The sequence below is a fragment of the Sus scrofa genome, chromosome 14 (assembly GCF_000003025.6).
Source record: "Sus scrofa isolate TJ Tabasco breed Duroc chromosome 14, Sscrofa11.1, whole genome shotgun sequence".
NCBI classification, from domain to species: Eukaryota; Metazoa; Chordata; class Mammalia; order Artiodactyla; family Suidae; genus Sus; species Sus scrofa.
Genome location: NC_010456.5, coordinates 61,450,040 through 61,466,743, shown reverse-complemented (window position 1 = coordinate 61,466,743; position 16,704 = coordinate 61,450,040). Strand labels below are relative to the sequence as shown.

Here is a 16,704-nt window from a genome sequence, read left to right as displayed (position 1 = left end):
CTGTGCTCCTGTGGGGTGCCTTATGGAAACCCGTCTCTGTCTTCTGTCTCTCCTTTCCCTACCAGTGACCCTGACACTCACACTGACAGCCTGTGTTACCTCTCAAGTTATTTTTGCAGATGGTACAGGTGAAAACTGATGACTTGGGGTTTTTGTTGCCACCAAGCAATTTGCTCCTTGTTGATGGGCCTTTCCTGCTTCTTCATTTGCACACCCCGGGCTCTGAGGTGGAGGCTCAGTGGGGTGTCACAAGGACCTTCACACCTCATCCTTGTCCCACTCGCTGGCCTGTTCCCCAGGCAGTCTTCCACTTAGGGGGGAGCTTCATGTGGGAAGGGGTCTTTCTCTTTACACCTCCTGCCTTTGCTGCCCCCACAGATACTTCCATTAGGCTCTTTGTGGGTGCCTGGTTTACATGGTGGTCCACCTCATCTCAGGGAAGTCACCTACCCTGGTCCCTGTCTGCCTGGTGCCCTGGCAGCCTCCTCCCTGACCTCCCCATATCTGGCTCCATCCTCTGGCCCCCGCAGCTGCCTCGAGCCTCACTGGGTCCTACTGCCCTGGGCCTGCCCCTGCCCTGCCCCATGTCCTTTCTCTCCCTGAACCGCCCTCTCCTCTCTGTGCATTTGTATGGGCTGCCCCTCAGTCCCGTGGCCCTGCTTTCCAAGCAGAGTTGTGATGTCACCTCCCAGAGTGGGGAATCCACATGTACCAGTGGAGGCAGGATCTCTGAGGATGGGTCCTGGCTGTTGCCCTTTTAGCAAGTTCTAGGGGAATCTGGAAGCCTCCCAGCCCAGAGTTCTTGCCCTTTTTCCCACCCCTGCATCTGTGACAGCTCCATGGTGCTGTTGAGTCTAGGTGGGGACGGTGAGCCATGACCATCTGACCTGCAGAGTCAGCACCTGAGCGCACCCAGGACATGATTCCAGGAAGAACTGCAGGAGACATGCCTATCCTCTAGGTTTCAGGAGGCAGAAGTGGACAGATGGATTCCTAGAAGGAAGCCTCTTGTGAAAAGACATTACCAATTGTCTGGGGCCTAACGCACCTTCCAAAGGAGCACCTTCCTGCAGATGGAGATTCTAATTCTCGGATTATAGAGAAGAGACGCACATGTACCATCTGTACCATCTGATGATGTGTTTGTGCCTGGAAGCAAGGCTGCCTCTGCTCTGGCTTCCTGCCTGGTGGGAGCCTCCCCTAGGAAAACCCTGACCCAGGAGGCCGGGCTTGGGTGCAGCAAACATACGATCAGGGCAAGAGCTGCAGACCCACAACTAGACCAGGACAGCCAGCAGATGGACCAGGGGGCCAGCCAGCATGGGGAGACATTAGAAGGGCTTCCCTCAACTGCCCCAGGGTCTCCTGGAACCCTTGGAAGAAGGCAGCTCTGTGGCAAAATATCTTTGAGAAATGCCCAGTCTGGTGGTCCCTCTGGAGCAGAGCTGCTACTTACCAGCAGAGAGCCAGGTCGCTGTCTGCTTGCCAGCCAGGTCGCTGTCTGTCATGCCATGCAGGGTGAGGGGTGCTTTTCCCTAATTCTCACAAAGGCATTATAAGGACCAACACACCTGGCCCTTCCCGGGGTAGAGAGCCCAGTGCCCACCCAGCGTGGATCCCAGAACTCTGCTCTCTTGAAGCCCTGGGGACTAGGGCTTCCTTGGCAAGCACTGGCCTGAGGCCACACGATACCAGGCGACAGGCCAGCCCTGTGTTTACAATGCCTTGCTTTGCAGCCTGGAGCAAGTCCAAGTTCCACTCTGAGCCTCTGTCCCCTTGCTTATGAAACGTGGAGGCCGTGGACAGCCTGCCCTTGGTTTATGGGTTGGTGCAAACCCAGTCAGCAGCTCCGCTGTGGGGCATCAGCTCAGTGTTTGTTGTCATGGTGACCAACAAGGATGGGGCAGGTGCGGAGGCAAGTAAGCTGGGCTGAGGGCAGAGATGAGGTGGGCCAAGTGACTCCCTGTGATGGGAGTGGAAGGACAGTGGTCTGGGCCATTCTCTACACTCACCCTTCTTCTGGCCCTTGGGTGCTAATGCTCCTGGATGGCTGTGCACCTGGGAACAAGGCACATCTCTGAGCCTCAGTCTCCTTCCCTGTACAATGGGGGAAGGGGAAGCGCTAGACCAGGGGTCCCTCCCTCTGCCCTCATGCCTCCCCGACATTGTCCCTGAGTTGGTGATTATCAGACGCCCACCTCTCTCTCTCCACCAGGGCCGCTTGTGCTGCCTACACATCCTGTGTACTTTCTGCGTGGCCTACACGTCCTGTGTACCTGCCTCAGCCCTCCCCATTCCCCTGGGGGCATGCTTACAGTCCTCTCTGCCTCGAAACTGTGCGAGAACCAGCATCTACCCAGATCATATTCGGTTCTCAGCACCATCTTGAGAGAAACAACATCATGAGTCCCGTTTTGGGGTGGAGGACTGAGGCCCACAGAAGCTGTGACTTGGCTGAGGGCTGTCTGCTGGTGGCATCACGGCTCATGACATCACTGAGTCCTGTGCACTTCCTACTTCACCACTGCCCAAAGACCAACCACCCTCCTGGACAGAGTGGCCTGTGGCGTCCCAAGGCCACAGGGCTGCCCACCCTGATGTCACAGGCCTTCTGGAGGGCCCAGGCTTGGGATCTTTGTCCTCCCAGCTTGAGACCCTGCAGGACCCAGAAGGCTCACCTCAGCCCTGACCTTTGTGTGACCCCTTTAGGTCAGGTTCCCCACGGAAGGGCCTCCAAACGGGTAGGTCATGTTTTCTTGGTAAGAGGAAGGTTCTCTGAAGACAACCGGCACTGAGATGGACCAGGCCCTTCAATGCCATGGGTGCCTATCAGCCAAATGTCCAAGTTAGAGGAAAGGAAATTTCTGGGGTACAGCAGCAGGTGGGGTCTTGCCACTCTGACCCAGGGGGACTCTGGTCACCGTGAGCCATCTGTTTGCTATGGAGTGCCTGCCGCTGGCAATGGCCAGGGAGGCACATCTGGGCTTCTTCAAGGGAAGGGGTTTCCACTTCCCCTGGGGGAGGACTCCCTCCCCTCCTCTGTTTCCAGGCACTGAATTCTGGCTGCTGGTCCCACACACAGATGAGAAAACAGCCTCACTCCAGAAGCTGGCCTGGCGAGGGAGTATTGCCCGAAGGGAAGCCTTGCCTGTGAGGAATTAACTTACTTCTTAGCAGGAACCTGAGTGTGGCCACTCTGAAGCCTTTGTGTGGGACTGTGGAAGGGGCCAGAGTGTGGCATCAGGCAGCACTGGTGGTACTTGTTCGCCCCTTCTTATCCTGACGCACCCCCCAGTAGGTTCCAGGGCATCATCCCAGAGGCTCCTGCAGGCCGCCCTGGGCAGGTGACTCCACCTCTGCCTGGTGATCTCCGTGCAGTGGGCTCTGGTCCATGCTTTGCCTCCCACAGCTAGACTGGATTGGTGGACACTCAGTGTGAAGGGGCAGAGGATGCAGGGGAGCATGGCCAGGGAAGGGCGCTTCCGGGATCCCCCTTCATTGGGAGGACAGGACCCAGATGTGCTCACGCCCAGGCCCCTCTCCCCGACTGAGGGACCTCACCTGGATGATGGAGGCCCCTCTGCATTTCCTCCCTCTGCAGAAGCAGAAGGCGGTCCATTAGCACTCTTTCCCAGCCCCCAGGATCCTCTGGGTCTGGTCAGACCCCTGGGAACAGTCCCCACCCAGCCCACCTGGTCCCTTGGTACTCCTGCCACCCACTGGTCCCCATGCCTAGTGGGGGCCGTGTGAGGGTTGGGCCAGGGGTGTGGAGCAGGGCTGCAGGTACCATGACAACCCTGTGGTCAGCTCAAGTTCCTTGTCTACCTGCTCCCTTCCCAGTCTGTTGATGGGACAGTGATGACAGGGCCCAGGGGCAATGAGAGGCCATTGGCCCAAGCGGTCTGTGCTGTTAGGCACAATTAGTTACACACTTGGTTACATACATGTGGCTAGTTACACACCAGGGCCGGCAACTCTGCCCTGATCTGTTTTGTCGGGAGGGCCACTGTCAAGGGCAAGCAGAAGCTGTGGGAAAAGTCTTGTGTAGGATCCTGCCCTGCTGGGAGCGATTTATTTAGGCAGAGAAGTAACCTCTGTGATATGAGGGGACCTCATAATGGTCAGCTGGCCCCCATTTTCCCTCCCTCACACTTTTGCTCCAGCAGTGCCTAAAACCATAGTGATTCAATTGCTTCCAACGTTATTCTCCAAAAGGGAGTGTTAATGGGACAGTGTGAGGGAAACGCAGAGACCTGAAGGGTTTCCCAGTGGACATCAACTTGTGCTCAAGGTCCAGGTTCCCTGGGGACAGGGTCATCCCAGGAGAATCAGCACTTCCCACACCCCTCCAGGGCATCAGGCCATGAAGCTCACCATTTGCGTTGGGGTGAGTGCCGCAGAGTGACCAGTGACCACTCAGAGTGCTGACTGGCCCTTGGGCCATACCGCATCCTAGCAGGTTCCTGCTAAGTCCTCTTAGCGGGGGCGTGGAGGAGACTGGAGGGGGTCTCAGTAGACGCTTGCTGAGTGTAGGCACCCGGGCTGTCTCCCAGGGCAGGCATAGAGCCCCTGGACAGCTGAAGCCCTCAGAACTAGAATCTGAGATGTGTCTAGGGCTCACCAAGCGCTCGATTCGTTTTGCTTCGTGTTTTGCCAGCCACCCTGTGAGTTGAGTGTCGTGAACCCTGCTTTATGCCTGGGACGTAGAATTCAGAGAGGCTCCTGCCTTGTCTATCACATTCAGGGCTGGAGGCCAAAGCTCCGCCTGCATGGCTTCCCCGGGTGCTAAGTGGCTGGTGGGATGGGGGGGTGGTCCCAGCTGGGCAGTGTGCTCCCTCGCCTTTGGTGCTTACTCCTGCACTGAGGACACCACGGACACCCTCAGACTTTCACCTGTGCCTGTCCCCTCACACTGGAACCCTAGCTTCTGAGGTCTTAGCTTCTACAGTATCTTTGTCGTGATGCCGGTCAAGGTCCCCAGTGTGGGCACTTGGTTCCTGCTTCCTCTGTTCTGTAAAATCAGTACCTTGCAATAGGTCACCTTCTACCCTCCAAAACGAAAACCTTACAGGTTGTACCTATTTATTTATTTATTTAGCTTTTTAGGGCCGCACCTGCGGTGTACATCGGTTCCCAGGCTAGGGGTCAAATCAGAGCTACAGCTGCCAGTCTATGCCACAGCCACAGCAAAGCAGGATCCAAGCTGTGTCTTCAACCTACACCACAGTTCACGGCAGTGCTGGATTCTTAACCCACTGAGCAAGGCCAGGGATTGAACCTGGTTGCAACCTCATGGTTGCTAGTCAGATTCATTTCTGCTACGCCACAATGGCAACTCCCAGGTTGCACCTTTTTAAAAGAAGGAGCAGGCATTTTTACTAGAGGGGCCTTTGGTCTTGAGGGGGAAGGAGGAGAGGGAGGCTGAGACTCCTGCACCCAGTGTTCCTAAAATGCTCCTTCCCCCAATTTGGCTTCTCTGAGTTATGACCCACAGCAGAGCTGGAAGGACCTTGGGGCTCAGACAGCTTGCCCACCCCACCTGGAATGCTATTCCTTTCTTTTCTTTTTTTCTCCCAACTTTGTGAAAAACAAATTGTTTTGAAGTGTAATGTACATACAGAAAAGTGCTTGAATCATAAAAGTTGTCACTCAGTGAATTTTCATGGGGCGAATGCCTGAGTGCCCAGGACCCAGCAGCCCCCTCGGATTCTGATGTTCTTTGGCACTTGGGTTTTTTTGCTCTATGGGGTGGTGGTGAGTCTGCTCCTTGTGTGCGGTTGTCTTCATGCATTCTCATTACTGTGGGGTGTGCCATTGAGTGGCTACCCCTCCTCGCCGTGGAGGGCAGCAGGGTGGTTCCCAGTTTGGAGTCATCATGAATAGTGCTGCTGTGAACACTCATGAATGGGCCTTTTAGTGTGAGTAGGTAAGCACTGCTGCTGGTCTACACCTTGGGAGGGATTTCTGGGCCTGCATGTGCTCAGCTTTCATAGGCACTATTGAACCGTCTTCCCACGAGGCCTTACCGGTTCAGCTCCCCTCTCAAGCAGCTGGGAGTTTCTCTTGTGCCACATCCATGTCAGCACTTGGAATTTTCTGCCTTTTCATTTCAGCCATTCTGGTGGGTGTACAGCAGTGTCAACTGTGGCATTAATTTTCCTTCTCCTGATGGAAATGAAGTTGAAACACTTTTTTCTTATGTTTAAAACCCTTTTGGATACCACCTTTTTGATAAAGTACCTCTTCAAATCTTGTGCCTATTTATTTTTGCCCTTTTTTTTGGGGGGGGGCGCACCCGCAACATATGGAAGTTCTCAGGCTAGGGATCTAATCGGAGTGTAGCTGCCAGCCTACACCACAGCCACAGCAACACGGGATCTAAGCCGAGTCTGACCTACACCACAGCTCCTGGCAATGCCGGATCCTTAACCCACTGTGTGAGGCCAGGGATCAAACCTGTGTCCTCAAAAACTAGTCGATTTTGTTATTGCTGAGCCACGACAGGAGCTCTCTGCCTATTTTTTTTTAAAGTTAGATCTTCTAAGTTTTTTTATTTGTATGAGTTCTTTATATATTCTGGATATTCTATCTTCACATGTATGCATAGAAATACATACACACACATTCATTCAACAGATAGGAGCCAAGTGCCCCCCCATATGCAAACATGTCACAGCCTGTGGGGTACAGCAGTGAACAAGCGGACAAATGTATTGCATTCACGGAGCTCAAATTCTCCCTCGAAGAGACTAACAAATAGCAAGTGGAAAGGATACGGCAGACTGAAGTAGTCATGGGAAGAAAAGTTCCGTGGGACAGGAAGTGTGGTCGTGGAGGTTAACACTATAAATACGTCACTGAGCACGAGACGTGTCAGTAAAGACACAAGGGGGAGAGCCTTGCAGACACCAGAGAGATGCTGCACACAGGGCTGGGTGTGGGTGGGGGAGGCTAGCAGAGGGTGAGTGAGGGGTGAGTGGAACAGTGGAACAGGTTTCAAATAGGGGCAGGCCAACAGGGCCTGCAGGGCCACCAGGATGCTGGCTTTCATTTCACTGAGCGTTCTGGGCAGAGGAGGGATGGGACCCCACCCAGGTTTTAACAGGGACAATCCAGCTGCTGTTACAGGGACAGTCCAGCTGCTGTGTTGAGGCAGAACGGGTGGAAGCAGGGACACTAATTAGAAGCCTGTAGCAGTAGGTCCAGCCTTCTGTCCCAGTTTCCTGTCTGTCCCAGGTGTCTGTACTTGTGAGGATGTCCAGGGTCACTGTCACCCAGAATCAGGCTTCTTTGTTCTTTGCTCAGAGCATCCTCTCATGGTCATGGGATGGGTGTACTGTTCCTGGCCTCATGTCTAGCTCTCGTCATCTGGGAGCTTCTTCTTTCCAGAATCCCCCAGCACTTGTCCACTGGCCATCCCACACCTGGTTCTTTCTCTACTTTCTAAAGCCAATGCTGGCAGGGGAATGGGGTTCCTGTGTTGGGCCCCACAAGCTCTCCCCACAGCACCTTGTCCTCTGCACGCAGCAGCAAGCAGGGGTCAGCCCTGGCACACCCATCTCCCTGCCTCCTTGGGCACCAGGAAGGATGTAGATGTAGTCCCGGGGACACACAGGTATGCTGAGGTCACACCTGTGAGCAAAGCAGAGAGAGCACAATCTGTGCCTGCAAGGACATTCCTACTGCAGAGACAATAGGTAGAGGGTCCCCCTTCCTCCTGGGGAAGCACCTTCCTGATCAAGGTCTTTGGGGATACTGGTGAAATCTGTGAGTAAGCAGAGACAGGAAGGCATCCTGGGGCTGCACATTGGCTCAGTCACCTCCTCTGGGCTGTAGCATCTAGAGAGGCAGAGGGGAGGGCTTGCTCTAGGGGTAGGTGGCAGGAGGGGTTTAACTTCCCACATGGACTTCATGAGACAATGCTGTGGTCACCTCAGGGTCCAGATGTCCTGCAGACTCTGGGGTAGGACTGAGGACTGCAGAGGTAGGTGCCTGGCAGACTTCCTCAGGGAAAAACTGCAGGCCTTCCCCTCTTGGCACTCTGGAGCTGTTTGAAGGGTAGGGTGGCCTAGCAGGTGCAGGTCCCAAGGGCTCAGGCTGGTCCTGGTGCCATAAATCCCCTGCAGATGCTGTATGAGCTTTGATCCTCTGGCCTAAAATGAGATGCAGAAGCAGTGGGGGGAGAAGGACAATGTGAAAGCCTGGGACAAAGGGGGGGGGTTGCTAATGTGCCAGCAGCCTGCAGTCCTGGCCATTTCTGCTGATGATAAACCCACCTACCCCCGACCCCAGCCTGCCCATAGGAGCTGTACAAGTCTGTGCAGTGCTGAAGCAATGACACCTGGGTTCTAGTCCATGTAGAGAAAGTGGATGGGGGGCAGACCTCCAAGAGAAGGACACCTGTCTCCAAACTCCTGCATCATCTTTGGGGGAGGCTGGTGAATGCACTTAGCACAGCCTATAATTCCTCAAGACAGAAACAGCTGTCAATCAAGACTCAGTCTGAGGGCCCAATCTTGCTACTGGTGAGAGAACTGGCAAAGGAGAGTCACTGGGAGAAGAGATGGCCCTGTCAAGGCTGCTGGAGGTAGGGTGGGGTGGTTGTCAGAGGCATCCTGCGATCTGTCTGGACACTGATATGTCACCTCTCTCCATCCCAACCCCAGGGCTTGCTCTCAAGCTCGCCTAGAATCCTGCCCTGCTCCCTCTCCCAACGCAGCCTCTGGGCTCTCTGGTTCTAGATCTCCTCGAGAGGGCGCTCTTCCCTCAGTCCACCCTTTCCATTCAAATTCTCAGAGCCCGATTTCGGGCAACGCAGGAACCCAGTGGAGAGGAACATCAGTCACCTGATAGGATTCTTTCTGTGCCTTGGGGCTCTTGGGGGCGAAATGACAGCCTTAGTGTCATGGGCCAGGCCCGCCCCACGCCATGTCTTAGATTAGTCCTCCCACAAAAGCAGCTGCTGTGTCCCTTCACTCAAGAGAATGGACGGACAGAGAGTTCCGTGGGACGTTCGAGGCCAGAGCTGTGTGGAGCGAGAGCCCGGTAAGTGGAGGCATATGCTGGCTAAGCACCTGCCATAGCTCTATAGTGGACACCTACTTTGAGGTGAGGTCGGGGAGGGGGAAGAGAGGCTCGAGGGAGGATATGGTCTCAGGGGGCTCGTATCGCAGGGTGAGCTGGCTCTCACCAATACGACCGCGGCCATCCCGCGCTAAGCACCGACCCTTAAGGCGCCCCTTCGTCTAGTGGCGCACCCAGCACCGACACTGTGTCAAGGCGTCCCAACTGACTCTACGGTCCGCGTCCCCTGTACTCTTGGCGCCCCCAAGCCCAGCGTTAGATCTGAGCGCCCTGCCCGCGCTGCGCCCCTTCCCGCACCCAAACCCCTTATTCCCCGGGACCCTCCAAGCAGCACCCCGCCCCCATCCTTTCCCCGCCCTCCCCTCCGCACTTTCTCCGCCCCCTGTGCCACGCCCCACCCAGACCCCTAGTGTTCCCTCTCCCTGGACCCGCCTCTCCTCGGCCCCGCCCTGGCCCCGCCCCGCCCCGCGGGAGGCTGCAAGCGGGTGGAGGCGGGCGTGGGGAAGTCCGCGGGCTGGGCCCGGGAGTTGAAGCTGCCTTGGCGCGCGGGGAGAGGAGCAACGGCACGCGGGTCGCCCTGGGCGCCGGGGGACAGCGCGGGGAGGAGGCAGCCAGGATGTTTCTGGAGCCCCAGGTAGGGCTGTCTCTCGTGGCAGGTGAGGGGCGGCGCGTCGTGGAGACGGTGACGTGGACGAGCTCGCAGGGCAACCCTTTGGTGTCGGTAGAACCGCGGGGCAAAGCGTTCTTGCGCCGCCGAGCTCTGGAAAGGGTGCTGACCTCCCGGCCATCCCGACCAGAACATCTTCTGTCAGGCCACTCCCTCTGTGTGTTCCCACCGGGGCACCTGCTGCCAGGTGGGCTGTGCCCAGGGCTCAGAATGGATGGGCAGCTCAGGCTGCCACTGTCTTTCCTGGAGTGGCCTGCTGACGCCAACGATCCTCTATGGCTGAACGGGCACCTGCAAATCTGGGAGGGACAGTGTGGGGTGAACAGCAAAAGACAGCAGCTCCAGCAGCAGGGTGGGCAGGTGGGTGGCTGCCCTGGGACTGGCACAGTCACGCTTGTAAGAGCCAAGAAGACAGTGGATCCTTTTCTGGACTTGAGGACACCTGTTTGCCCTGGAGGAGGTGCGGGGAGAGGAGGTCTGTGGGCAGGTGGGAGGTGTGTATGTATGATGTGTGGGCGAGAGTGAGAGTATGTGAAAATGTGGGCATGTTTATATATGGTGTGTGTGAGGGAGAGGGAAAAGCATAGGCATATAGGGGGCAGGGCTGTGCCTGTGTGAGCCCACAGATAGATGTCTGTATATTTAAGGAGCGTGAGCTCTAGGTTGGGGCTTTGAGGGGTAGAGACCCCAAGGCGAGGGGCAGCTTGCTTTCTACAGGAGAAGCTGAGAACCCATCCTGGAATTAATCCTGAGTACGAGGCAGTGTTGCATTTCCACAGCTGTTTATTATAACCCTCCCTTTGAAACAAGCGGGCAGTTTAATTCAGGTGTTGAGGCTCTAAGCTGTCTCAGCAGGGACTTGGGACCTCAGGTTCAGTGTAGATGGGGGCCACCAGGCTGTGCCCAAGAAGCAGGACTCATTTGTTTCTTGTTCATTCACTTATTCAGCGCACATTTATTGAGCACCTGCTGTGTGCTGGCATTGTAGATACACCACAGTCTCTGTCCTCCTGGAACTTACTTTCTAGCAAGAGAGACCGGGAGGGAAAAATCACAATCAGTAAGTGAAATGTGGGATGTTACATGGTGGTAAGTGCTAAAGAGAAAAAGTAAAGCAGGAAAGAGGAGTAGAATGTATCAAAGGTGCATCAGGTGGGATCGTTTAGGTTATCAGCAGTAACCAAACAACCCCCAAAGCCAAGGGCTTAGAACAGCATGGTGTAATTTTCACTTATCTGCATGTCCATCATGAGCTGGCAGGGCCCTGATCCAAGCCTTTCTCACTCAGGGACCTGGGCTGACAGGTCCCATGGCAGAGAGGGAGAGAGGCTCTTCCACTCACATTTTTTTTTTCTTTTTAAAAAATTTTTAATGATTTTTCCCATTATAGTTGATTTACAGTGTTCTGTCAATTTTTACTGTACATCAGTGACTCAATCATATATATATACATATAAGCATGTGTATGTATATATACTTACTTTTTTTTTTTTTTAAACGGCTGCAACCACAGCATATGGAAGTTCCCGGCTAGGGGTTGAATCGGAGCTGCAGCTGCTGGCCAACACCACAGGTGCAGCAACACCAGATCCAAGCCCCATCTGCACCCTATGCCTCAGCTTGCAGCAATGCCCAATCCTTAACCCACTGAGCAAGGCCAGGGATTGAACTGGCATCCTCAGGGACACTATGTCAGGTTCTCACGTACTGAGTCACGGTGGGAACGCCTGCACTCACATTTTTTTTTTTTTTTTTTTTTGTCTTTTTGCCATTTCTTGGGCCGCTCCCGCAGCATATGGAGGTTCCCAGGCTAGGGGTCTAATCGGAGCTGTAGCTGCTGGCCTACGCCAGAGTCACAGCAACGCGGGATCCAAGCCGCGTCTGCAAACTATACCACAGCTCACGGCAACGCCAGATCTTTAACCCACTGAGCAAGGCCAGAGATCGAACCCGCAACCTCATGGTTCCTGGTCGGATTCGTTAACCACTGCACCTTGATGGGAACTCCTGCACTCACATTTTAATGCTCCAGTTCCGAGTGCCAGGCGTCGCTTATACTCACTGCTCTTGAGCTAGATGAGTCACATGGCTCCACTCACTCTCACTAGGACCAGTGATGACAATTCTGCTCAGCCTGGCAAGTGGGGGTCCAGCTTGTATGGTGCCAAGCATTATGACTACCAGTGTGGGGCTGCTGTTTGTACCTCGGGTAGGGCGGTCGGGGAAGGCCTCAGCCTCCCTCATCTGATGGAGGAGAGAGAGGAAGATTAGTGGCAGTGGGAATGGAGGGGCACAGCTGGAAAAGGTCACGCAGGGCTTTGAAAAGGCAGCCGCCTATGTGTTCAGAGACCAACCTGGAGGCTGGTGTCAAGAGCAGAGCTGGTGAGGGTAAGAGGACAGTCTGGCTAGCACAATAGCCCAGGGGCTCAGACCAGGGAGGGAGCAGTGGGGGAGGAGAGAAGGGCTGATTGGACCCACTCTGAAGGTAAACCAAGAGGCCTCACCATGGTGGAGATGGGGTGCCAGTGATGGAGAGGAGGCAGGCCGATTCCAGGAAGGAGAGGCAGGAAAAATGCAGCTGGAGCAGGAGGGGGTGGGCAGGAGGCAGGGTTTGCCAGAACTGAGGTGACATCACCTGATAGTGGGTGGGCAATATGGAGTTTGGGGAAGGTCTGGCTGGGGGTGCTAATTTGGAGCCCCAGCTTTCTCCCTCCTGCGGGCCCCTGCCACCTCCTGGTCACACAACCTACACCTGTACCTGCTGGCTCAGGAGAGGCTGCCCCAGGCCCCACGCCTCCATCTTGCTGGGTCCCCCTGCTGCTGGGGTCAGGGGGAGCTTCGTGTGAGCTCCACCAGGGGAGGCAAGGTGAGTTGAGGGAGCCACAGCATTGTGTGTTGGCCTGGCTACTGTCTGAGGTTCAGGAGCACTGGGGACAGTACCACCTGTGGGTCTCATACCCACCAAGTACAGGGACTACAGTGGTGCAAGGGATTCTAGGGCTGGGCTGTCTGGGAGAGCTATTTAGGGGAGAGAGTCACACATTGGCTTTGGGATGGGTAGGGTTTGACCTGAGAGATGGAGTTGAGCTACCCGTGGAAGCTGCCTGCAACCTCTACACCTCTAGGCTCCTTGGGCCTTGCCCTTTAGGGAGCTGCTGGTCAGTGACCAAAAGAGAACTGGGTCTGATGGGACTGTGGTTTCAGCCAGGAGACCTGTTTTATCTCCCTGCTCTTTCATCTCCTAATCTGTTGGAAAACTCCAGCTCATCCTTGAAAGCCCATCTTAGAATCACCTCTTCCAGGATGCCCTCTCTGACTTCTCCCTACAGTTAGTTCCCCTACCCTCCTGCCCCCTCAGCACCCAGCATAGACCCCTAATACTGAGTTTCTCACACTGCACTGTGGTGTTACTTCTGCCTCTACTGGCAGACGTTGCTGTCCACAGGTTCTCCTGTTTCCAAGTGTGCCGCACAGGTCAGCAAGACCTCAGGGATGTTTGTTGACTGAATAAGTGAGAGAAGGAAGAAACAGACATGAGGGCTGGAATGGCCTATGGAGACTACCTGGTTCTGTTTTCTTATTTTACACCTGGGGAAAGTGAGGCCCACTGGGGCTGTGGTTTGCTGAAGTTCAGCCAGTGCGTCAGGGGTCAGAGCAGGATACCTCTGCTATGCTAGGTTCTGGGCTGCCTGGAACCCTGTGGGTTCCAGAACTAAGGGATCCCAGAGGCAGACAGATTGGAGGTGACAGGTGATTGGCCAGATGAGAGCATGTGGACAATGGCCTGGGGTTTCCGGAGGAAAGCAGCCTGGGGCCTCCACCTTGTCTCTTCACTTCTCTCCTCTCTGGAGCTCTGCAGCCCCCAAGGGCTCTGGCTGTAGCCTCACGGTCACTGGCCGACCAGTGGGGTTTCTCTGGCAAACCCAGTGCCCTGCGTCTCAGCCTCCAGTGGAATAACCCCACCCTCACTGTCCCACTCACACCGCCTGCCTGCCTGGGGTCCAGCCCACGGCATTTCCCAAAGGTCAGTGTGGCTGTCACATGAGCCGCCACCTGCCCGTGGTGAGAGTGAGTCAGAGGACCTGGGTCTTCTTTAACCCTCATGCAGTCACTGTTCCAGTGACACAAGTGGAAGCTGAGACGCTGAGGTCTAAAGCAGCACCCCGAGCAGAGCAGGAGGAGCCGACCTTCATTCTGGGGCTGGCCGACCGCAAGCACCAGGGCCCTGGGCAACATCCTTAGAAGAAGGATGGGAGGTTCCTAGAGGTGCCTGCCCAACCCAGAGGGCAGAATGGTGTGATGTCGTGGGTGTGTGGCCAGGAAAGGAGGTTGTGGGCCACGTGGCTGACCTGGGTGGCAGGGCAGCCTTACGGGGGACAGCGTGTCCCTGAACAGTGGCTAGGAGACCTACAGAACTGAGAGGCCCCAGGCACCTGCTCGCACACACACCCGTCCCCCTTCGCCACCAAATGAGCGTAAAGGCAGCACTCCAGGTGGACTGAGTCAGGCTGTCTTTGGCGGTGGGGACACCTATACCCGGGGAAGATAGATAGGTAAGTTATTGATCTTATAAAAATGTCTGTTAGGGAAGTGGTAATTAAACTCTCATATTGGTTTGAACAAATATTCAATTGGGCTCCCTGGAAAACCCGAGTGAATTTAATTCATTTCTAATGTCTTTTTAAAACATTTTCTTATCTTATTGTGTTTTCTAAAAGGTATAAAGCAGCTTTAAATAATAGCAGTTGTCCTTGGCTTGATCTTCATTTTAATGAGGAGGACTCCAATGTCTTCCTGTTAAGTCTGAAATTGGCCCTAAATTTCAGATAGACATTTTTCATCATGAAGGACCCTCCATTCCTACATTAATTGCTGAGAGTATACACCAAGAATATTCAGTTTCACCCAAGGCTTTCCTTTATCTAGCAACATCATCAAATTCCTTTCCTCCTTGGACCTATTAATGTGTTGACTTATTAGCTTTTCTGAGCTAAATCATCCTGTTCCTGGAATAAATCCCACTGGGTCAGGCTCGATTGTGGTTTGAAATGCTGCTGGGTTCATTCTGCTGATATGGTGCTTGGGGTATTTTCATCTATATTCATAGGTAAGAATTTATACATACTTTTCTATTAGGGGAGGTATTTGTCACATTTATAAATCATGGCTATGTTAGCTTCATAAAATGAATAGGAAAGCTTTTCAACACGAATTGTATAGTTGAAATAGTTTAAATATCATATAAAATTATCTTACTCTCCAAGGCTTGAAATAATTCATTTTAGAAACCAGCTCAGCCACAGCTTGCTTTTATTTTTCCCTGAGGTTTAGTTGGCTGTCACCTTACTTAATTTGTACTATAGTTATTGGTCTTTTTGGGTTCTAAACATTTTTAGTCTATTTTGGTTATTTATATTTTTCTAGATAATATCCCAATTCAAAGTGCTTTCAGACCTTTTAGCACAGATTTGTATTCTCTATTCTTTTAAAGTTTCTTCTCTACATCTGTGTTTAGAGTCCCTTTTTCATTTCTAACAGCTCTCTTTTTGCATTTCTCCCTCCTCCTCGTCATTCCTTTCCTCCCTCCCTGCTTCCATTCCTCCTTTCCCTCTATGCCAGCTTCTTTCATTCCTTCCATCCTTTTGTTGATTAGAATTGCCAGAGGTTTGTCTTTGAAATTTTTCTTTTTAAAAGAAAATCAGCTCTTGAATGTTATCAGCACTTCTACTGCCTTTCTTTCCTTATATCCACTAATTTATCTTTTAGTAATTCCTTTCTGCACTTTGCTTTAGTAATTCCTTCCTCTACTTTGCTTTGCATCTGCTCTTTTTAGCTTTTTGAGTCAAGTGCTTAGTTTGTGTTTGTGTTTGTGTTCTGCTTATTAAAAATATATTAAAGTCTATGAATTTTTCTCTGGGTACAGCTTTGGCCGTGTTGAATTTCACAAGAAGTTTCCTTATAAGGCTTGTTTTGCTGCAATGTCTGTAATTGGAGTTTTGATTGCATCTTGGACACAGACATGATTTAGGGAAGTTTTTCTTTATCAAGTGGGTGAATTTTTTTGGTTCATCATGTGTTTATTAATATCCAGGCACATCATTCTGCCACCTGTACATTTCCATTTGGGGTCTTGTTGGGGGTTTGTGGCTGATATGATGTATGAACAATATGGATGAGTGCTCTCAGAGAGAATAGGCCTTGCTGGTTTTAGTTTATGGTATTTCACATAGGTTTCTCTTTAGGTTTCCATTTCCACGGTCTCCGAGAGAATGCACTACAACATTTTCATTCCTTTCTCCCACTCCTTTCTGTGGGTCTCAACCACTTGTTAGGAATTATAGAAAGTTCTAGTTTTTCTGCCTGTCTCTGGTCCATGAAGAGGAGCTCCCTGCACTGGGGCACCAGACCCATTTCCTGGTCACTGTGGGGCAGGCATGTTCTTGGTGGTTTGCTTTTTTTTTTTTTTTTTTTTTTTTTTTATCTTTTCTAGGGCCAAACCCACAGCATATGGAGGTTCCCAGGCTAGGAGTCTAATCAAAGCTATAACCGCCGGCCTACACTGCAGCCACAGCAACGCGGGATCTGAGCCGCGTCTGCAACCTACACTACAGCTGATGGCAACACTGGATCTCTAACCCACTGAGCAAGGCCAGGGATTGAACCTGCAACCTCATAGTTTCTGGTCAGATTTGTTTCCACTGCGCCACGACAGGAACTGCTTTTTATTTTTTTTCTTGTGTGTGTGTGTGTGTGTGTGTGTGTGCGCGCGCTTTTCACTTTCAACTCTTAGCAGAAAGAACCAGCCTGCAGACCAGGGCCCACGTTGTTCCTGGCTCTGCCCTACCAGACTGTGTGGTCTCAGGCTGTCCTTAGCCTTCTGAGCTACATTGCATCTGGAAGTGGACAATAATGTCTTGAAGGGCACTCTGGGGACATAGGATGGCCCAGTAGGT

At 53.2% G+C, this 16,704-nt stretch overlaps 1 protein-coding gene across 9 annotated transcripts in view; it reads left to right on the top strand.

Annotated features, from left to right (window-relative positions):
• RASGEF1A (RasGEF domain family member 1A) overlaps positions 1–16,704 on the top strand; it is a 92,984-nt gene that overhangs the window by 51,062 nt on the left and 25,218 nt on the right. For 5 of the 9 annotated variants that reach the window (XM_001926447.5, XM_021072778.1, XM_021072777.1 and 2 more), the window contains exon 1: positions 9,530–9,718. The exons of 1 other annotated variant lie outside the window; for it this stretch is intronic. In XM_001926447.5, coding sequence (XP_001926482.2) covers positions 9,701–9,718 — 18 coding nt within the window. In that variant the 5' untranslated portion in view covers positions 9,530–9,700. Of the gene's footprint in view, positions 1–8,443; positions 9,046–9,528; positions 9,741–11,698; positions 14,305–16,704 lie in introns of those variants that run through there. 3 more of the 9 variants (XM_005670997.3, XM_021072779.1, XM_021072780.1) reach the window with 3 other exon arrangements.